At 32.7% G+C, this 23,462-nt stretch overlaps 3 protein-coding genes and 1 pseudogene across 3 annotated transcripts; all 4 read right to left on the reverse strand.

Annotated features, from left to right (window-relative positions):
* Positions 1-345: 345 nt before the first annotated feature.
* On the reverse strand, positions 346-3,691 carry LOC126685870 (L-type lectin-domain containing receptor kinase SIT2-like). Its single transcript, XM_056106222.1, has 2 exons — positions 1,929-3,691; positions 346-1,832 (listed from the first exon to the last, which is right to left on the reverse strand). The coding sequence occupies exons 1-2, from the start codon at positions 2,722-2,724 to the stop codon at positions 706-708; spliced, it is 1,923 nt and encodes a 640-aa protein (XP_055962197.1). The 5' UTR covers positions 2,725-3,691; the 3' UTR covers positions 346-705.
* Positions 3,692-4,490: 799 nt separating this feature from the next.
* On the reverse strand, positions 4,491-8,777 carry LOC126685869 (L-type lectin-domain containing receptor kinase I.8-like; annotated as a pseudogene).
* Positions 8,778-9,253: 476 nt separating this feature from the next.
* On the reverse strand, positions 9,254-12,089 carry LOC126686298 (L-type lectin-domain containing receptor kinase SIT2-like). Its single transcript, XM_050380337.1, has 2 exons — positions 10,670-12,089; positions 9,254-9,871 (listed from the first exon to the last, which is right to left on the reverse strand). The coding sequence occupies exons 1-2, from the start codon at positions 12,054-12,056 to the stop codon at positions 9,294-9,296; spliced, it is 1,965 nt and encodes a 654-aa protein (XP_050236294.1). The 5' UTR covers positions 12,057-12,089; the 3' UTR covers positions 9,254-9,293.
* Positions 12,090-20,238: 8,149 nt separating this feature from the next.
* Positions 20,239-22,607, reverse strand: LOC126685680 (L-type lectin-domain containing receptor kinase IV.1-like). The gene has a single exon (XM_050379602.2). The coding sequence runs from the start codon at positions 22,456-22,458 to the stop codon at positions 20,443-20,445; it is 2,016 nt and encodes a 671-aa protein (XP_050235559.1). The 5' UTR covers positions 22,459-22,607; the 3' UTR covers positions 20,239-20,442.
* Between the last annotated feature and the right edge of the window lie 855 nt (positions 22,608-23,462).

Genomic DNA, 23,462 nt, shown 5'->3' on the forward strand with positions numbered 1-23,462 from the left:
TTATATGGGCTATAAAATTTTAAGGTTTCATTAATTTATTTTATTTTGATGAATATAGATTATATTAAAAGTCAGAAAAAGTGGCAAAAACCTTCTCTAATCAGAACTAACGCACAAGAAGTGGCATACACGAAATTGCACACTAAAGCCAACCACTATTAAAAGGAAGTAACAAAGTCGATGCAAAAGAATATAATCCGGGTTTATGTAAAAGTCTAATACAAAAAAGAAAAAGAACTATTACAACATTTAAACAAGTAAAATGTCCTCATAAAGTCACCATAGATGATTTCCGAAACCAGCTTATTTTTCTGCTGAAAAATTGAGTATTCCTGCACTTCCAAATATCTCAAAAAGAAAATTGAATTGTCAATACTTGACTCAAAATGTCATCACGATTCATACATTATTTGATAGCATATTGCAGTAATACCTGGAGATAAATGCAAACTATATTTCATTACAGATTGTTTTTATGCTTCATGACATGCTTCCTTAAACCAGGAACATGAACATTCTCCCTTTTCTTCCGACATGCGCGCTTTTTAACAAGGCTTTCTAATAAATCTAAGCATCATTAAATGTATGAGAAGTTTAATTAACTCATTATTGACATTTTTTTAATGATGTGTTATAATGTCACTAACTATGTGCACAAATAACATGGTGGATAGGGTCTATGTAAGTATTTTTCATCATGCAGATTCAACGACCAAAGTTGAGGACTGAAGCAGTGATAGAATACTCATTGGATATAATAAAATCTTGAGATGCCTGTTGATTCAACATGACTAAACCGGTACGAGGAGTATTATCCGGCGATATCTCCGGTACGGCCACTTTTCGGTCTAGATATTGCACAACTTGCCTCATGGTAGGCCTGGCTGTTGGTGTAGTGTGAGTACAAAGCAATCCTAACTTCAAAACCAATTCCATTTCTTCCACCATGTATTTCCCATTTAACTTAGAATCACTTATCTCAAGAATCACACCTTTTTTCCAACATTCGACAACCCAATCGGCTAATATCACTTCACCAGCTGGTCTGTATGGTTCAATGGTCTTTCTTCCGCAAGCCACTTCAAGCATCAATGTCCCAAAAGCAAAAACATCACTGCTGGTTGTGACCCTTCCTGTTCTTGAAACTTCTGGTGCAAGGTATCCTATTGTACCAACCACGCAAGTTGTTTCAGGAATTGAACCTCGTTCATGAAACTTCGCCAGTCCAAAATCTCCTAATCTGCCATTTAGATCAGCATCCAACATCACATTACTAGCTTTCACATCTCTGTGAAGAACAATATGTTCCCATTCTTCATGAAGGTAAAAAAGAGCAGATGCAACTCCTTTCAGGATTTGATACCGTTGGACCCAGTTAAGATTCGGCGTGTCATTCTGAAATAGGAATCTGTCAAGGCTTCCATTTGGCATATAATCATAAACCAAGAGCAGCTCGCGTTTTCGCCTGCAATAGCCGATAAGTTGAACCAAATTCCTGTGGCTGAGCCTTCCCATGCTTGCAATTTCAGCTATAAACTCCTTCATCCCTTGTTGAGAGTCATGAGAGAATTTCTTTACTGCAATTTGTGTATTAGAAGATTGTAACACTCCTTTATAGACCTTTCCAAAACCTCCAAATCCGAGAAGTTCTTTGTCTTTAAATCCTTTAGTTGCTTTATAAAGATCCTTGTAAGAGAATCTTTGAGGGCCATATTCCTTCTCCCAGTCTTCGCGCAATTCTCCAAACTTCTTCTTCCTTTGAATTATACACACCGCTACAATGATAAGGAACAACATAACACTTGTCCCCGCCAACGCGATTATGACTATACCTAGCAATGTTAGAAATGGATGAGGCTGTGAAGAGTCTGAAGGAAGCAGCGGAAGTGGAGGAAGCTTTGAAATATCAAGACTTTGGCTAGGCCCACCTTTGTTAAAGCTCCAACCAAGAATATAATGGTAGCTAGCCATGGAACCTGTAGATGCAGAGAAACCAACATACATAGAATCTGATACAAACAAAGAAAGATCGATATTTTTCGACAGAAGAGGCTTTTCGGGTCTTATGCTTACTAGAGGAGCTATTGTTACATTTAGTATCATCTCAACTTGATCATAGTCTATCCATACCTTCATTGGGTCTCCACTTATGAGCATTAGGTTCTTAGATTCCTCATGGTCTCGAAAGTATGCTGCTGGAGCTGACACAATAGATGTCAAACTATTGACATCAATTCCAACATGGTTGCTGTCGATGTCTAAAGAATCAACAGTCTCTATCGTGTCAAACTCAACCGCAATGATATGGTTGGAAGACAAGTCATCGGTCTTTTTATTGAAGATCCCAAAGTATTCGGTTGATGAACCGCTTGCAAACTCCAAAGATGGTAGGAGAGCAAAGACAAAACCATGGCCACCATTTGCAGGTGTCTTACCAACAGCATGTGTCTGAGGATCAATGGCGAAAACGAAGTTGGTAGAAAATGAAAGAGACTTATTGAACTTGAAAGGAAGCGGAAAGAAAGCGCGACCAACTTCGAGGGATGAAATGTTTGATAACTGTAACAGACCATTAGGATGCACAATTGCAAGTCCACTCAGATTCAGGTTGGATCCACTGAATCCATGATAGATGAAGTGACTTTGATCTTGACCATAGCTTAGGACTTTCTGGAAAACTGAACTAATGAGTAAAAAATGCAGCAATTTTAACATGGAAATCATTATTGACTTGCAGAAGTGTTCTCTACTCTAAGATTTTCCAATTGTGTTCAGATTCATAGGCCGAAATGATACAGCATAAATAAGCAAATATTTTTCAAAGCTGCTATGTGACAGACACTAACACTCTATAAAATCAATGGAGGAAAGCAATAATTTATTTTTCTAAATTAGAATTATAATTCATTTTGTAATTACATAGATAGTATACTATAAACAATATGCAGATAATATAAAATAAAAGATGATTGATAGCCGGCTGCTATGCAAATAAGTCAGCAAGTCGTGCGACTAACAATTAAACTAAAAACATGTACTTGTCAATAAATTTCTTCACTTGATGGTATATTTTTAAAAACTTCTATATGCAACAGACAATTTCATCAGATAGTTACTTGAACTAGTAGCTATAGTTTGAGCAAAACCATAGTGTGTCAAGAAAACAGAACTAAAAGGTAGAATAAGCAGCAGTTTAAGAATTAAAAACATGGCTTAAGCAAGTAATTTTCAGATCTTTAAACTGAATTGGCTTAATCAACATGTTTATGCATATCTCAAGTTGGCAAAACATTATCTCTCAGTTTCTAATCAAATCTCAAGTTGGATTCTGATGCTTCAGCCTATAGTCAGGTCAAAAACTATAAATTTAGAATGTTCAATTAAATAATAGCAGAATGATTTTTTTTCTATTGGTGATTGAAAATGATAATTATGAGAGTCGTGTTTTTACTTTAAAGTTTGTTTTTTTCTCTGTACTAACATCAAATTTTATCGAATTGTAAAATAAGAATATCCACTCAGAATCTGTTAACTTAATCAGAAATTTTTTAGTCAAAATGTATATAATAAAAAATGGAAGCAACTAGGTAATTTCCCTGAATGAGCCTGCTAAAATTAAGTTGCAGTCTGCAGGCCAAGCTATTATTGCTCATATATTTCTTGATTCTCAAAAAATTATGATTAATTATTATACCCTCTTGAGATTTGGTCAAACTAATACTCTCATATCTTACTAGTTTGAGCAATGTCATTAAATCTCATGATATCTAAGCTTGTAATTAAGTTAAATTGCTTTTGTTTATGGGTTACTTATTCTACAAGTTACGTAACATTTATACAAGATCATATGTCTGAAGAATCAACAAAGAGACTCTGCTGATGCAAGCTGAGAAATCAGAAAACGCACTCGAACGTCTTAACTAGGTTGACATCTTCTTCTTAGTGTATGCATCATTTTTTTGCTACCAACAATAATATTAAAAAAAAATAGTATCCAATTACAATAACAAAGAAACATAGTTTAGTGATAACAATTCTAGATAACAAATAATAAATGTGATGGTAAATTTAGTATTTTACCATCATCTTCCTGCTGAAAACAAAACAAAATAGAAGCATACATACCGTTTCCAATTTCTAACTCCTCCTCTGTGCAGGCACCGCCACGCCATGGATTCTGACACTTCAAAAACTACCATCAAATCAAAAATGCGGAATGTTACACTATAAATCAGCTGAAGTTGCTAGATATCGGTGATTAAAGCATGTTACCTGATGTTTCATCGCTAGCACTCCACCTGTTTGATTAAATGCTCAAGAGAAAAGACCATATGGAAACATGCTTTCGATTAAATACTATTTCAACTGGAGGTTTTTCGGCAAATAATACACACGGAAACAATCTATTTTTGCCTTTCAAACTTATCACGTGTGCTCATAATTTAACTAAAAAACTTCCCACTACAATAGAATTATGCATAAATGACAAATTTTCAGGCAAAAGTCGATTGTGATTTGATAAATATAAGCAAACCTTGATAACATTGTATACATTTTTGGCCGAAAAACCTCTTGTTTAAATGGAAGTAAAATTTAATCAACTAAATTACATTGTTGACATTTTTTTATTGATGAGTTACACTGTCATAAATTATGTGCACGTATAACGGGATGGATATGATCAGTGTAAGTGTTTCTCATTTTGCACATTCAACGACCAAAGTTGAGGACTGATGTAGTGATAGAATACTCATTTGATGTAATGGAATCTTGAGATGCTAGTTGATTCAACATGACCAAACCGCTACGAGGAGTACTATCCGGCGGTATCTCCGGTAAGGACACTTTTCGGTCAAGATATTGCATAACTTGCCTCATGGTAGGCCTGGCTGTTGGTACTTGGTATAGTTTGAGTACAGAGCAACCCTAATTTCAGAACCAATTCCATTTCTTCTACTATGTATTTACCGTCTAATTTAGAATCACTTATCTCAACAATCGCACCTCTTTTCCAACATTCGACAACATAATCGGCCAATATCACTTCTACGGATGGTCTATGGGGCTCTATGGTCTTTCTTCCACAAGCCACTTCTAGCATCAATGTCCCAAAAGCAAAAACATCACTACTGGTTGTGACCCTTCCTGTTCTTGAAACTTCTGGTGCAAGGTATCCTATTGTACCAACCACACAAGTTGTTTCAGGAATCGAACCTCGTTCGTGAAACTTTGCGAGTCCAAAATCTCCTAATCTACCATTAAGATCAGCATCCAACATCACATTACTAGCTTTCACATCTCTGTGCAGAACAATTTGTTCCCATTCTTCATGGAGGTAAAGTAGAGCAGATGCAACTCCTTTCAGGATTTGATAACGTTGAACCCAGTTTAGATTTGGCGTGTCATTCTGAAAAAGGAATCTGTCAAGACTTCCGTTTGGCATATAATCATAAACCAACAGCAGCTCGTGTTTTCGCCTGCAATAGCCGAGAAGTTGAACCAGGTTCCTATGGCTGAGCCTTCCCATGCTTGCTATTTCAGCTATAAATTCCTTCATTCCTTGTTGAGAATCATGAGAGAACTTCTTTACTGCAATTTGTGTATCAGAAGATTGCAACACTCCTTTATAAACCTTTCCAAAACCTCCGGATCCGAGAAGTTCATTGTCTTTAAATCCTTTAGTTGCCTTAAACAGATCCTTGTAAGAAAATCTTTGAGGGCCATATTCTTTCTCCCAATCTTCGCGCAATTCTCCGAATTTCTTCTTCCTTTGAATTACACACACCACTACAATGATAAGAATCAGCACAACACTCATTCCAGCCAATGCGATTATGATTATAACTACGATGGGTACAAATGGACCAAGATGCAGAGAGTCTAAAGGAAGCAGGGGAAGTGGAGGAAGCTGCGAAAAATTAAGACTTTGACTAGGCCCACCTTTGTTAAAGCTCCAACCAAGAATATAGTGGTAGCTAGCCATAGTACCTGTAGAGGAAGAGAAACCAACATACATAGAATCTGATAGAAATAAAGAAAGATCGATATTTTCTGACAAGAGAGGCTTTTCGGGTTTTATATTTCTTACAGGAGCAATTGTTACATTTAGTAACATCTCCTCTTGATCATAGTCTATCCATACCTGCATTGGGTCTCCACTTATAAGCGTTAGGTTCTTATATTCATTGTCTGAAAAGTATGCTGCTGGAGCTGCTACTTTAGATATCAAAGTATTCACATCAATTCCAACATGATTGCTATCAATGTCGAAACAATCAGGAGTCTTTTGGGTATCAAACTCAACCGCAATTATGTGGTTGGAAGGCGAGCCATTGGTGGTTGATAAATTGAAGATTCCAAAGTAGTGCTCTGATGAATTGATTGCAAAATTCAAAGATGGTAATATAGCAAAGACAAAACCATGGCCACCATATGCAGGTTCTTTACCGAGAGCATGTCTCTCAGGATCAATGGCGAAAACGAAGTTGGTAGAAAATGAAAGAGACTGAGAACTCTCTGATGATGACTTGTCGAGCTTGAAAGGTAGCGGAAAGAAAGCGCGACCAACTTGGCTGTATGAAATGTTCGATAACTGCAACAGACCATTAGGGTGCACAATTGCAAGTCCACTCAGATTAAGGTTGGATCCATTGAATCCGTTGTAGATAAAGTGACTTTGATCTTGACCGTAGCTTAGATAATTCTGAAAAACAGAACTAACCAGTAAAATATGCAACAATTTTAACATGGAAATCATTTGAAGATAGAAGTATTTCTCTTCTCCGAGTATTTCCGATTATGTTCAGATTCATAGCCTGAAATGATATAGCATGAATAAGCAAATACTTTTCAAAGCTGCTGCAATATGACAGACACGAATACTCTATAAAATAGCACACTATCTATTAGTTTTTAGTCAAATTAAGTTGACAATAATTCATGCTTTATTCTAACTGAGGTCATTTGATATACTAATAATAGTATACCAAGAAAGTATTTTTCTAATAAGAATTATAGCTCATTTGATATACTTTAAACAATAATTGATTGGAAAATATGGCTTAATCAATAATTCTTCAGAGCTTTAAGCTGAAATTGATTTGATTAATCAAAATGTCAACTATTATCGCCTCTTGTGATTTGGTCATACTAAGACTTCCACACGTTAAGTTTAAAAAATTTAAGATTTAGAGTTTAGGCTTTAAGGTTTTTAAAATGACCACATGACGATCGATTACTTCTTCCACAAGTTATGTTTCATTCAGAGAACATCAGATATCTGAAGAATCAACAAAGGAACTCGACAGACGCGTAGTTTAGTGATAACGAATACAAACTATAATAACTCACTGAATACAAACTATAATATCACATGAGTAATTTCTTTGAATCTACATGTTATAATGGTTCAAAATTTAGATCAGCAGCTCTCATTTTCCTATTTTAGTAAGAAATGTAGTCATACAAAATGCTTATATTGATTGGGTCTTCCTGTGAATTTGAGCCCCAAAGTATATTTGATTGACTAATTGTATTGTTGAAGATTACTCTACTTTATTTGCTTATATATATACACACACACTAGCATTTGTCCACTTATTATGCACACGAGTGATATTTATATGATCTGTTAAATAAATTATTTAATTTTCAATAAATTATTTTTTATATAGACTAAAATTAATTTTTTAAACTAATTTTGAATTTTAGATTTATGTTCAATTATTCTTAAATTAAAAATATTTTATTATTAATTATTATTGAAGTTTTAATATAATTGTACTATAGTTAGATGACAATTTAACTTTTTTAATACCAACCTTTTTTTCCTATTATTATAAATGTTAAAATAAGAATTTAAAAATTACCAATACAAAAAATAAAAAAATTTAAAATTATGATTATTACTAGTGAAGGCAGGGTCGAACCCTGACCTTCTGGACTGCACGGCGAGGAGTGTAGCCACTCAGCTACACCCTCATGTACCATGAGACTGCATCTTGTCGTTAACAAATTTAATGTGGGGTTCATTTTTCACAATTGTAGATCGAATAGAGGGTCAATATTGCTCTCAAACTTATGTTTCAGGGTTAAAAATACATTTTAATTTTTGGGTCAATGACACAAATTTGGAGATCTAATTAAATAAAGTAAACAATTTGACCCTGAAAATACAAATTCATGATCTCATTGATTCAAAAACAATATTTATTTAACACCAAGACATAAGTTTAAGGGCGCATTGACCCTTTCTTCATTGTAGATCTACATGACTATCAAAATAAAGACTTGTGGCACACAAAATATAAACTTCGTAAAAATTTGTAATAAAAAATAAAGTTGATGATAACTTTGTCATTTCGCCATCATCTTCCTGAAAACAAAACGAATAGAAGTCATACCGTTTCTAATTTCTGACTCCTCCTCTGTGCAGGCATCGCCATGAATTCTGATACTTCAAAAACTGCCGTCCAATCATTAAAAGCGGTAATCCTTGATGTTCAAACATCAGTTTCGCAATCACAATCAGTGATTAATGCATGTTTCCTGATGTTCCATCGCTAGCACTCCACCTGTTTGATTAAATGCTCAAGAGAGAAAAAACCATGGAAACTTACTTTAAGTGATAAAAAAAAAAAAACATCCTCTCAATTTGAGCAACTGAGGAAGAATTAGTTGTTTAGTTTGTATTAGACTGTCGCAGTAAACATGTTTAAATTCTTTTTAATTCGGTTATAAAATTTTGATTTTATTTGATAGATTTTTCGGTCAAAAATATATATCAGACATCCGAAATTTATTTAGGACCTGTTTGATACAGCTATTTTTCTTAATTTTTTTTACCTGTGAGCAATAAATGATACTCTATACATGTTTGGTGAAATTTGATTATTTAATGTCTGAAAGCCTCATATATGAACTAGCCTACCACATTATGACGTCATTAAAATAGTGGATTATTGTAATTTTATTGATTACTTTTGTACACTTTTGAATAGTCATATTAGTGTCATTATTTTAGTTACATGTCAACGGATGACGTGGTGGACTGAGTCTACTTAAAAATTTCTCTTCATATATGCTTAATTTTATGATATATACTTTCTATTTGAAATAAAAAATTATTTAATTTTATTTTTTTTATTCATATTAAACTTCTAACACTCTTGATCATGTTTAAAAGATAAATTATTTATAAAATTAGTACTTATTAATGCAAATGACTTACGGTGATAATAAGCACATATTTTTTAATAGTTAAAAAGAATTCCATTAATTAAGAAATTCGAGATTCAACGACCAATTGTCAGGATTGAATCAGAATCGGACAAAGAATAACAAAGAAAACTCTCTTCACATTCAACAACAGGAATAGCCAAAAACCCCGTATCTACATTCTGCAATGTCATCTCCGGCAAGTTGGCATTTCCATCTAAATATTGCATCACTTGCCTCATCGTAGGCCGATTTATCGGCCTACCTTGCGTGCAAAGCAATCCGAGCTTTAAAACCAACTCGATTTCATCCACCACGTAGCTATCTTCCAATCTTGGATCAATAGTCCTCAGAATCTCCCCTCTATTCCAACATTCACCAACCCAATCTACCAAAACGACTTCTTCCGGGACCCGTTCGGGCTTTACGGGCTTTCTTCCGCATGCTACCTCGAGCATGAAGATTCCAAATGCAAAAATATCACTACGAGTTGTAGCTTTTCCTGTTGTAGTGAGTTCCGGAGCGAGATATCCTAATGTTCCGACTACACGAGTCGTTTGAAGAGTCGAACCGTGGTCGTAAAATTTTGCAAGTCCGAAATCTCCTAATCTCCCATTTAGATCAATATCTAATAGTACATTGCTAGATTTTATATCTCTATGTAGAAGAGGTGGCAAATGGGTGTTCTTGGGCGGGTTTGGGTGGGTTTCTTTGGGTTTGGGCATTTTTGGGTTGGGTAATTTTGGGTCACAATATTTTTGGGCAGTTTTGGGTTGGGTAATTTTGGGTTGGGTTGGGTCATGAAAACCCAAAATTACCCAAAATAAAAAGTGAGATACTTGAAATCTATATTTGAGATAAAAGGTTCAAAATAAAAAAAACCAAATTAATTTTTTTTCAAAGAAATTACTTTTCAAAATATTATTTTTCAGAAACAAATATTTTCCGGGAAAAAAATAATTCTCCCAAAAAAATAATTTTCTGGGAAAAATTAATTTTCCGGGGAAAAAATAATTTTCTGGGAAAAAAAATAAATTTTTTCGAAAAAAAATAATTTTCTGGAAAAAAAATAAATTTTCCGAAAAAAATAAATTTCTGGAAAAAAATAAATTTTCCGAAAAAAAAAAATTTCTGAAAAAAAAAAATTTCGAAAAAAAAAAATTTCTGGGAAAAAAAAATTTCCGGAAAAAGAAATTTCTGGAAAAAATTATTTTAAAAAATAAATTATACAACTTATAAATATTATTTTAAAAACTCAAATACTCTTCATATTGAAATTTGTTTGGACTTAATTTTACCCATTGGGTCATTCTTATAAACCCATTTTAGCCCAAAAAAATTTGGGCTAAAATGGGTTGGGTCAAAAATTACCCAAACTTTTTTTGGGTGCAAATGGGTTGTATTTCTTTGGGCGGGTTGAGTTGGGTGCTTGGGTTGGGCATCTATTTGCCACCTCTACGTAGAACTACTTGTTCCCATTCTTCGTGTAGATAATAAAGAGCCGATGCAACTCCTTTAATGATTTGATATCGACGAATCCAATCGAGATTCGGTTTCTCATTGGTGAATAAGAATTTGTCAAGACTTCCATTAGGCATGTGATCATACACTAAGAAAAGCTCGCCTTTTCGTCGACAATAACCGAGGAGATTTACTAGGTTCCGGTGCCTTAGCCTTCCCATACTCGCGATTTCCGCTACGAATTCCTTCATTCCTTGTTTCGAATCATGTGAAACTTTCTTGACAGCAACTTCTACATTAGAATTAGGTAAAATTCCTTTATAAACCTTTCCGAAACCTCCGGAACCAAGTAGCCCTTTGTCTTTAAAACCTTTTGTTGCTTTATAAAGATCTTTGTAGGAAAATCTTTGAGGACCGTATTGTTGCTCCCAATCTTCGTGGAGTTCTGAATATCTTTTTCTCATTATGTAGATAGTTCCAGAGATTGTTATGATCAAAATAGTTAATATTATTACTAATATAATCATAGTATTCCTTACTAATTTTTCTCTTGATTTTCCTTCGTCGGGAAGCGAAGGAAGATTCGCAAGTTCAAGACTTCGCGCTTGTCCACTCTGATTGAAGCTCCATCCAAGAATGTAATGATTACTAGCAACAGAACCTGTAGAAGCAGAGAAACCAACATACATGAACTCCAAAAGAACCGTGGAAAGATTGATTTTCGTCGATAAAAGAGGCGTTTTCGGCTTTATTTTATCAATAGGAGCTAGAGTTACATCAAGTGTCCTCTCCGTTGCATTATAATCTATCCACAATTGCATTGGCCTTCCGCTCGTAAGCTCCAAGTTCTTGTTTTCCGCATCCTTGTCGGACAAGTAAGACGCCGGACGTGACAGAATCGACGTCAAATCATTGACGTCTATTCCGACATGATTACCATTAATATCACTAAATTCAGGGTTTCTTACAGCATCTAACTCAATAGCTAGCAAATGATTTGATGCCAAACCAATTGTAGTAGAATTAAAAAGACCGAGATACTGAGTTGCTATAGCTCCTCTGAACTCAGTAGATGGTGAAATTACAAAAGCTATACCATGACCATCGAGTCCAGGTGAGTCAGGAACCATAGCAAACACAAAACTTGTAGAAAATGAAACCGAATTGAAACGCATTGGAAACGGAAAAAAAGCATGACCAATTTGCTGATGTGAAGTGTTTGTTAGCTCTAATAGACCATTTGGATGAATTTTTGCTGCACCATTGAGACTCAGATTAGCTCCTTTAAATCCATTGTAGATGAATTGATCAATTTCTTGAGAAAAAACTAAGTATTTTGAACTCAATAAAAGAATTAAGAATAAAATCAATGGTGCCATATTGATGAGTGAAAGATTAGAAACTGAGTTGGTATTTTTTTATTTGTTGTAGTTATGAGTTCATTCAAAGTTTTGATATTAAATAAAAATTTAAGTAGTATTCAATGTCAATCAGAATCTTAGACTTGAAAAATGATAATTGTAATAATTGGTGTAATTTGTTAATAATAGAAACAACTTGCACTTGATGGTACTTTTGTGGGTCCATACGAAGAAAACTCTAGAAGAATTTTAAAACTAATTGATCCTCTAATTAACTCATCTTTAGAATTATTAATTAAAAATTTATTTATTATTAGAATTATTAATTAAAAATTTATTTATTATTAGAATTACTCATTTATTAAATATTACATAAGACGTAATATTGACGTTAATTCTCTGAAATTTTATTAATTATTAAAAGTATTCATTTATTAAATATTACTCCCTCCTTCCCAAATTGATATGCACTATTTCAATTTTCTTTGTCCCAAATTATAGTCACTAGATATTCACTTTACTAAGTAATAGTCAAATCTACCCTTATTAATTATAAAGAATATTTTAAAAATACAACAAAAATTACTAGAAGACAAAAGTTACCACTATGTTAAATGAAGGCAACTATGGTATTTTTTTATAGGGTGAATGTCAAAAAAAATCACGAACTTTACACGTTTTCTTATTTTAATCACGCAGTTTAAATTTTCTCATTTTCATGTACGAACTACTACTTTTTCTCAAATTCATGCACGGTGCTGATGTGGCACTCATTCATTGATGTAAAATGACCTCCACCTCAAGGAATTACACCAATGGAACTGTGACACCTCAGCACCGTGCATGAATTTGAGAAAAAATGGTAGTTCGTGTATGAAAATGAGAAAATTTAAACTGCATGATTAAAATGAGAAAACATATAAAATTGGTGAATTCTTATGACATTAACCGTTTTTTATATATTAACTCATTTTATCTAGAGAATTTAAACTATTTAATATTCGTATTTGTCCTAAACCGCCTATCAATTTGGGACGGATGAAATAATTATTAAAAGATTGATTGTACTCATAATTAGGGGTGTGTACTGAACCGAGCGACTAGAAAATAAAACCATATCAAATCGAAAATAATTGTTTAAATTTATTTATTACAATATATTTTTTGATATATATATATATATATATATATATATATATATATATATATATATATTCTCTTTGGTTTTCAATAAAACAAAAAACAAAAAAGACAAATTACCAATATATAATAAAACAAATTAAAAAATAATGTTAGATATATATGTTCAAATGGTTAAAAAATATACTACAATATTATTTGGCTTACATTTGATCTTAATTTTAACATTCTTGTAATTTATATTTTTTCTTCTTTAAAATATGTAAAAGCAAAAGCACTCATCTATTTAATAAAATTAAAATGGAACTAAATTGAATTTTACTCTTTTAATTTAATTCCAGATTGGCAACAAAATGTGTGTTTATTGATCTATGCCAATATTAATTTCCAAGTTTGAATGGCAATATATGGTGTGCTTGAAGTTTGTGGATGGCTATTTGACTTTAACAAAAATTATTGTGCCTTAAAGAAATATGTCAAAGTTGATGTTATATATTCCAAAAAAAGGTCAATTTTACCCTTCAACTTGGCACAGAATCTATATACATGGTATAAAGAATTAAGGTCTAATGTCTTAAAAAAACCCCGACCTTTTAGCCCCTTTTCAATCATACTCTGACGTTGAAAATTTATCAATTTTACCCTATTTTGCATTTTTGTGTTTTAATTGTACCCTGAAAAATTAAATTAACGTCTTTTGCGTTTGAAAATTTGTTTAAAACACTCTGCATGTCTCGCATATATTGATTGTATATTTTTAAAATTTATTTAAATTTAGTTAAATTAATTAAGAATTTAAATTAGTGTTAATTTGATTATGGTTTTTAGTTAGTTTTTAAAAATAACGGACTTATTTGTACTTTTTTGAATAAAAAAGAATTTAATTTCATGTTTAGACTTAATTAATTGAATGATTTCATCATTTAAGTAAAAAAATTAACAAAAATTAAAATATTTTGGGGTACAATTGAAAACAGAAAATTCAAAAGTGAGTAAAATTGACAAATTTTCAACGTCGGGATGGAATTGAAAAAAATTTAATGGTGAAGGTTTTTTAAGTGATTAGGCCAAAGAATTACTGTATATTGAACAGCGATTTTGGATTCAAACCCAATCTTTAATAAGAATTTCAATAGTGCCGATGGATTTTGGTATTTCATTTTGTTCTTTTTAGTAATCTTATTTTCTTATTTGAAAGACCTAGGGGTATTCATTCGGTTTTTCGGTTCAGTTCGGAAGTAAAATTATTAAAACCGGTCGGTTTTTTAAGAATTTTAAAACCAGACGGAACGTTGACCAAAAAAATCGGTTCAGTTTTTGGATTTATCGAAATAGAAAAATAATTCTTTTTTCTTTAAATGTTACTCATAAAAAATTAAAATTTAAATTTAAAAATTTAAAAAATTAAATCTAAACTTCAAATATAAGTCAATTGTAATATTTTACCCCCAATAACACTTAAATATGGAAAAAAATAGTATTATTTTTTAAAAATAATAGTAATATTTCCATAAAAAATTAATAAATTTTGAAATATTAGTTTTTTCGGTTTTTTGGTTTTTGAAAACTCAAAACCGAACCAAATCGAGATGTATCAAAAAATCTTAATTTTAAAAACGAACCGACAATTTTTGGTTCGGTTTCGGTTCGGTTTTGCACACCCCTAGAAAGACCAATTGTATCCACATATTCTAGAAAAAAGTGCTAACTTGCACTCTTTATTTTGTACCGATTCAACCTCTGGTTCACCGGTTCAACTTTCGGATTTTCTACCGATTCAACCCGATCTAATTCGGTTTAATACGATTCAATTAGTCTAACCCGGATCAACCATAAATTTTGGTTTTTAACTGTTTTAGACCAGATTATTGGCCGGTTCCCGGTTTAACTGGTTCAACCGTCCGGTCCAGTCCAATTTTTAAAACACTGACATTAACATTTAATCTTTAAGATCGTCACTAAAAATCAAATTCAGAATGTGGACAATGCATCTCATATGTGAAAATTTCTCTTTAGCAACCCTAGTTTTTTATTGATTCAACTTTTTCCAAAAACGCAGCCACTGTTGTATCATTATTACTAGCATTATCCATTGTTATGATGAATATAATATTAAATTCCATTCAAGCTAGCAGTTTTCTAATGTATCTATCTCTATGACCAGCTACGGGACAAAAGTAATGATCATCTCATGCAATTTACAAACATGATTAAGCTAATGATAAGTCACACACATATAATTGCTTTTTTGTAGGCTAGTCCATATATCAGTTGTTATGTTAACCTTTTTGCTATGATTTTAAAAAAAAATCTTTCAATTTCAATCTCTTCTCCACAAACAGTTTAAAATAGTCTCTAGTTAGAGTCCATCTAGAAGGTATTTTGAACCTAGGATATGAAGAATTCATTAGTCTTTTAAACTTCATTTCATAAACAAATCTAAATTGCAATTCATCCACAATAATCATGTAAACTAATGCTTGCCTAATAGTTTCTTGACTAAAATTACATGCTCCCACTTACATTCACATAGTTATCATCAGCACTATGAACAACAGGTTTCAAAGATAGAGTTTGCCTAACGTGCTTCTTATTTGGATTTTTCTTTTAAAGACAAGCATATATGCTCTCAGAATGGATGTTCAATTAAATTTACTATTACAATGGTAAACCCTAGCACTAATCACTTTACCAGATTCATCAAACACATGATCAAAATAATCCCAAAGATAAAACCTTTTTTCCATTGACTTCCTCTTTCTGATTTAGAAATTTCTCTCATTTGCCTTAGGCACAGGTTGGGGGACTATTAAGCCTCCAACCAAAGCAGCAACCAACAGGAGCATTATGACTGGGTGCAATTCCTCCCTATCCTAACATCTTCCACTATTGCCATATGCAAAATCAAACACATAGCATCGGTTCATGATCACACCACAAACAGATAAAAGAAACATTAAATTATACTCACAAACAGTTTAAAAACTCAAACATACTGATTTATTAGAGGCAGACTGAGATTGGTACTACAAGTCGAAACTTCCATCACAAATAGTTAGATCAATCGACCACCATAAATCGAAAGATTGAGCTTCCCCTACAAATAGATGAAAAAAATATGTATTGGCGAATTAGTGATAGCGATAATATTCAATCACTCCAAAAAAGAAAATACTCCCTCCGTCCACAATTGATAGGCTGATTTGAGTTTCACACATATTAAGAAATTTAGTTAATTTAATTAAAATTTTACTAATTACCTATAATACCCTTGTTTAATGATTAATTTATGTTCAATAATTTTTTACGGTATTGACACATTCAGTTATTGAAATAAGTAGTGTAATTGCTTTAATTAATGCAACGTCCTTTGCACTTCCTTCAAGGCATTTCTGGCCAATACTGATGTTATACTTGCAAAATCTATTTAATGATCAGTTATATATGTATGATAAGTATAATCTCGGTAGAAGAAAAGGCATTGAGATTATCAACCATTATCCATTATACTATTAAAAGTATAAGCAAAATTAATTCAGTTGACTATTATAAATCTAACCGAGGGTATTTTGGACAATTACCTAATAAACTAACTTCTAAATAAGGAAATCCGCCTATAATTTGGGACGACTAAAAATGGAAATCAGCCTATCAATTGCGGACGGAGGGAGTAACTTAGAAAACTAAGAAATCGTTATTGAAAAGGTTACCTTTTTTACTCTGTTGTCAACAAATACAATAGAATGTCGCTCAACAATCAAACCCATGAAATTAAGCACGAACACAAAACATGTAAACATAGAATACATATATACAAATAAATTAGACCGATAACAGAAGCAAAAAACCAAATTTTAAATGAAACCTAGAAGTTAAAAACACTCATTGTTGAGTATATTTCAATTTTTAGTGACAAATTGTTAATAATGACTCAAAAACGATGAAATATAACATCATCTTAGGGCTTAATCAAAGCTAGAACTTGAGAACGAGAATAGAAGAGAAAAGCAATCGACCGTGTGTTAGATTGAGTGAGAATAAATTAGTGAAGTAGAATTAGGGTTCGAGAGAAGAGAAGCGAGATGGAAAATTCTTTGGGAGAGAAATCAATGAGAGAGAGACGTCGAGTGTTAAATGAAGTAGTGTTTTATATGATGCTTTATACACCATACACAAGACACATTGTTTTGTGTAGGGTTAACTCACATGTGGTGAAGCTCTAGAAACTTTCTACGCGTGTGTAAAGCCCTAAACTAAACGACGTTGTTTTGTTATTCGGTTTTGCGATTAAATCGATGACGTTCAGACCAGATTAAATCATGTAGGTTGAATCCTTACACTCACACGTCACACCTAACAAAAATCGGTTTATCTTTTAAATATATATTTTTTACAATCAAAAGGAGCAAATTATTTAAATATATTTTATCTTTTAAGATCGATTTATCTTTTACATCTACATACTTAAAGCACCTCTAATAAACTTAATAAAAGAATCAAAATACTTAAAGCATCTCTCCTTTGCAGCAGCCCTGTCAAGAATTAGTTCAAAGCTTATACAAACTGATCCAACAAATAAAGTATTAAAACATTTTTCCTTATATCTTTGGGCTATTGAGAAGGCCAGGATGCGGCAATATTTAAGTATCAAACTTGGACGGAAATTCACACAATTGAATATGCTATAGATTATGAAGGTGATACCATTCAAATATCTCAATCGGCGAATTCGGGTAAATGCTCGAAGGTCTCTTATTGGGTATTTATCATGATATTTGGTAATTAAATTACTTTTAAATCAGTGTACGTTTCGATACATTAAAAAGGCTAACATTAATAGAGAGGCTTATAAGCTAGTTCAATCGGCTAAAGATAAATTTCTTATATCGTTTAGTCGAATTTAAACTTGTCTTTTTAGCCTATGTTTATATATCTTTGGAAGAAAAAGAAGAGCATTTCACTATAAATACAATAAGTCAATGATAAATTTATAGAAAAATAATAAAATTTAATAATTGTTAAGTAAGTTAAGTTGAAAAAGAAAAAGATCTAGTCTTTAATTGAAAGTATAATTTCCATTATTTTATTATATAAACAATTGACAAAAATGTTCTCAAAGGTTTTGGCACAGATATTGCAAAAGTAAACTCACATAGCACCTTCTTTTTTTTTTTTGGTAAGCCCATCCGGTTTCCAAGGCTTCGCCCTGACTAATCCGGATCCGACCCGTGTCGCGCATCTGGCATGGTGGGGGAGACTTCCAGTGGGAATTTTCTGCATTCACAAGGACTCGAACCCGAGACCTTGCTTAAGCGATACCAAGCCGCTTACCACTTGGACCAACTCCCATTGGTCACATAGCACCTATAGCACCTTCTTTATTCTATCTTTGATCGAGATTACGATGCTAAAGAAGTGCTATTTAGTAGTATTTAGTTTTATAAATAAACTAACTTTTCCTAAAGAAGAGTATTTCCTTTGTTAGATGATTCATTAAATAGTCATAAATTTAATATTTGATATTTTTTTGGAGAAAATTTGTTTACTTTCTTTTGGATTGGTTAAATAATATAATGTAGTAGTAGTTTTTGAGAGATTCTTAGGTAGATTCAGTCTATTACGTCATCTGTGGAGTAGTCTATTACATTATGACATGTTATTAAAATAATGACATTATCGTAATTTTGTTTATTACTTTTTTACATTTTTGAATAGTAATATTGTGATAGTGCCACTATTTTAATGACGTGGCATAATGTGATAGGTATAGTCCACAGATGACGTGGTGGACTGAGTCTACCTAAGAATTTTTCGTAGTTTTTTCATATATATAAATGAAATTATTTTTGATAAAAAAAATGTAATAATAAAATTCTATAAAAGTTTAAAGAGAAAATTACTATGAAGCCTATAATTCATAATTAACAATTTGAACGCTTGTTTGAAAATTATTTTTAATGGTTTTTCATTTTCAATTTCGTTAACTATTAGACTCTTCAGTTAATTTAGATTACTAAATCACTAACATAATTGAAAATGAAATACCAAATTGTTTGAACATGAGGTACCAAACCATTAACAAAATCAAAAGTGAGGGTTCAAATCTTTAACAAAATTAAAAATGAGATATCAAATTGTTTGAAAGTAAGTGCTGCAATTAACAGAGTAGTCTAATAGTTAACAGAATTGAAAGTGGATGACCATTAAATAAGATTTTGAAACAAAATATATCAAACTGTTAATTATGATATAATTGGAGGTCCTTTGAGTAATTTACTCAAATTTAAAATGATTTAAGGATCTAATTAAATAAAATTAAAGCTTGAGGATTCAATTATTAAAAACATAAGACTTTAGGGACCGTTATGAGTTTCGTCTAAAATGATTGGTCAAAGTTGAGACATAAAATGGCAGAAAAATTTGGTCCCCACTCGACTTCCACTGAGGACTGTTTTTGACTTTTTTTTTAATAGAAGGGTTTTTTTAGGTTAGTTTTGACAGATAAGTTGGGAACAAAAATAACAAACAGGATTGATCAAATTTCAGTAAATAGCCATACTTGTGGGCCCATTTTGGACCTTTTCCCAAAACATTCATAATAATACAGTATTTTAATAACATTTGGGCATCTTTTTATTAATTTTTTAAAATCTATATAATTTTTCTAGTACATTATACCATATATTCCTAGCTCAATTCAAGAATTTAAAATAATTTATCATCGAGAAGGAATAATTTTTAAGCTTGTAAAAAAAATTAATCTTACAATCTTAATAGAATTTTGCATTCTAGAATTTTGCACAATGTGCATCCCATTTGTTTTATAGCTAATTAGTTATATGCACTTCATTCTTATTGAAGTATTTACATTGCAACGTTCAGTAAGGATACTGATTCAGTACGCAATTGCCAAATTTGAATTGCAGAAATAAGAACAAATAGAACATTTTGAATTGATGATCTTTATTCGTTGGGTTAAGCATTAATTTTGCCATGACTATGATCCTGCATCACTGCATATGGCACGGAAATGGAAACCCGAAAAGAGAATATAGCGAAATAGAACAAAAGTAAGCTATAAATATATAATTTCACAGTTTCAAAAACGAAAATAACACGGGAAACATAAGATTGGAGAAATTTCCGTGCAAACAGCAATAATAAATCCAAATATGAGAATCAAAAGATTAAACTCTAAATTATACACATTTTACAACATAAAGATGATGTATACCTCATTATTTCAGACGATCAATCGAGTCCTTCACCGACCATTAACGAGGATTGAATCGAGCATAGACGAAGAATTATCCGAAGATTTAAGTAAGGACCAATCTTTAGATACTTCAGTACTACCCGGAAGTATACCGATACTAGCAACATCAAAGGGTATATCAGGCACACTATTACTCCCATCCAAAAACTGCATAACTTGTCTCATACTTGGCCTAGCTGCAGGCAAATGATGTGCACAGAGTAGCCCTAATTTCAAAACCAACTCCATTTCTTTCGCACCGTAACGATCCTCTAATCTCGGATCAACACACTCGAAGATATTCCCTCTTTTCCAACAATCAAGAACCCATTCAATCAAAATCACTTGCTCATTTGGTCTGTCAGACTCAATAGGCCTTCTACCGCAGGCAACTTCAAGCATAAACGTACCGAAAGCAAAAGCATCACTACAAGTAGTTGGCTTACCCGTCCTAGTAAGCTCCGGTGCTAAATATCCCACAGTTCCAACCACACACGTCGTTTCAGGATTTGATCCGTGGTCGTAAAACTTTGATAGCCCGAAATCTCCTAATCTTCCATTCATTTCACAATCTAACAGAACATTACTAGATTTCACATCGCGATGCAGAACGACTTGTTGACAATCTTCGTGAAGGTAAATCAAAGCCGACGCAACTCCTTTAATGATTTTTAACCGATGAACCCAATCAAGATTCGGTTTCTTCGTGCTAAACAAGTACTTATCGAGACTCCCATTAGGCATATAATCATAAACTAAAAACAACTCGCCTTTTCGTCTACAATAACCTAAAAGTTGAACTAAATTCCGATGCCTTAACCTCCCCGTACTTGCGATCTCCGCTATAAATTCCTTCATACCCTGTTTCGAATCATGCGACACTTTCTTAACCGCAACTTCAACATTCGTAGAAGGCAAAACCCCTCGATAAACTTTCCCGAATCCCCCGAATCCAAGAACCTCTTTATCTTTAAAACCTTTAGTTGCTCTATACAAATCTTTATAACAAAATCTCTGAGGACCATATTGCTGCTCCCAATCTTCGCGAATCTCTTCGTATTTCTTCCTCACAACATAAATCGTAGATAGTATAGCGAAAATCACAAGTACTACAGCTATCAACGGAAGAACAATCCTTAAATACTTAATTTTACCTTTAGATTTTCTTGATTGCGGAACTTTCGGAATCTTTGCAGGATCAAGAAACTGAGCTTCTCCACTCGTACTAAAACTCCACCCGAGTATATAGTGATGACTCGCTACTGACCCAGTTGAAGCAGAGAATCCCACGTACATTTTATCCAAGAAAATCGAAGAAAGATCAAGATTCATACTTAATAACGGTTTTTCAGGTTTTTTAATCTTTAAAGGAGCAAGATGTACCGTAAGTAATTTACTTTCACCGGAATAATCAATCCAAACCTGCATCGGCTTACCACTTTTCAGCTGTAAACTCTTATTTTCACCGCCGGAAAAATACCCCGCCGGTGCAGATTTAACAGAAGTCAAATTATTAACGTCGACACCAACATGATTATCATTAATATCTCCGAACTCACGGTTTCTAACTGTGTCTAACTCAACAGCAAACAAATGATTGGACACAAATCCGATGTTGGTCGTGTTGAACAGCCCGAGATATTGAGTGTCTGTTGCACCGGTGAGCTCCACCGCCGGGGAGATAGTGAAGGCGATTCCATGCCCGCCTCGGTCCGGCAATTCAGGAACCATAGCGAATACAAACCTTGTAGAGAATGAAAATGAAGAGTTTGAATTATTCTTGGGTGAGTTGAAAGTGATCGGTACCGGAAAAAAAGCATGGCCGATTTCTTGATATGAAGTGTTGGTAAGTTCAAGAACGCCGCCGGGTAATATTTTGGCAATTCCGTTTAGTTTGAGATTGGATTGTGTGAATCCGTTGGTGTATATGAACTGTTTTGTTTCTTGAGAGTATGAAATTTGGGCTAAGATCAGAAAAAAAGATAGGAAAATTTGAAGAGATCTTAGAAAAATTCTTGATGCCATTGAAAAAGATGAGGGACTTGGAAATGGAAATGATGAGAATAAAGCATTTGGTGGAATTTAATTAGAAGTAAATTTGGGATTTGATATTGATGTTTGTTTGTCTTAATAGAATAAAGAAATGCAGGAGAAATTATTTAGAAGAAAAGGATTCATTTATTATAATCGTTTTTCTCAATAATTTGTTATGTTTTGTCATAGTGTTCTTGACACCAAAGTTTTAAGGGCATGCCCAATAATAGTTCTTATTTTATTCATTATTTATATAGAAGTACACAATTCAAAAAGAGTTTTACTATTCATCGACCCTACCGTACCGTCCCTGAAAATTATCATTTTACTCTTTACCTAAAAAAAAAAAATTCTCTTAACTTCATTCGAATATTTCGATTATAATGACGGATAAACAGTTACGATTCATCAAGAAACGAGTGTCGACAATCCGAAACGAATATATCTAAGTCTTCGTAATAAATTACTTATTTTTCTAGAATTTTTAATTTTTTTTATGGGCCAATGTTTCTCCACCTGGGAAGTTTCTCCATAAGGAAAACGTCCCCATGGGAAGTTTTCCTGTCTGGGCCGACGCAATCCCAAGGCGTCGGCCCATAAAAAAATTAAAAGAAAATTAAAAACGCTAAAATAATAACAAACAAATTAACGATCAGTTACCGGAGATTCCCGTTCTCTATCTCGGCTAGATTCAAAAGAATTGTGGATGAAACAATTCAATAATCTATTTCAAGATATCTAGTAAAATGTATATTCCTACAACAGTCTGTAAACATAAATAATACTTACTACTTCCGTCCTGTTTAAGAAGTCTTCTTTGACTTTACACACAGATTAAGAAAACATTTATTATCTTTATCTTTTTATATTTTTCATGTTTTGCCCCTATCAATGATAGTGAAATTTTCCATACAATCTCTTTAAAATGATATAAAGAATAAAATAGGATATTCAGGCTAATAATCACCCACGGCCCCTGACTTTAGGGGTATCTT

Source organism: Mercurialis annua, linkage group LG6, assembly GCF_937616625.2.
Source record: "Mercurialis annua linkage group LG6, ddMerAnnu1.2, whole genome shotgun sequence".
Lineage (NCBI taxonomy): Eukaryota > Viridiplantae > Streptophyta > Magnoliopsida > Malpighiales > Euphorbiaceae > Mercurialis > Mercurialis annua.

Coding starts and splice junctions, on each gene's coding strand:
- LOC126685680 (XM_050379602.2), bottom strand. CDS start 22,458: ATGGCATCAAGAATTTTTCTAAGATCTCTTCAAATTTTCCTATCTTTT.
- LOC126686298 (XM_050380337.1), bottom strand. CDS start 12,056: ATGGCACCATTGATTTTATTCTTAATTCTTTTATTGAGTTCAAAATAC. Junction 9,872..10,669: donor ACAAGTAGTTCTACGTAGAG/GTGGCAAATAGA, acceptor TTCTACATAGAG/ATATAAAATCTAGCAATGTA.
- LOC126685870 (XM_056106222.1), bottom strand. CDS start 2,724: ATGATTTCCATGTTAAAATTGCTGCATTTTTTACTCATTAGTTCAGTT. Junction 1,833..1,928: donor TGGTTGGAGCTTTAACAAAG/GTGGGCCTAGCC, acceptor TAACATTGCTAG/GTATAGTCATAATCGCGTTG.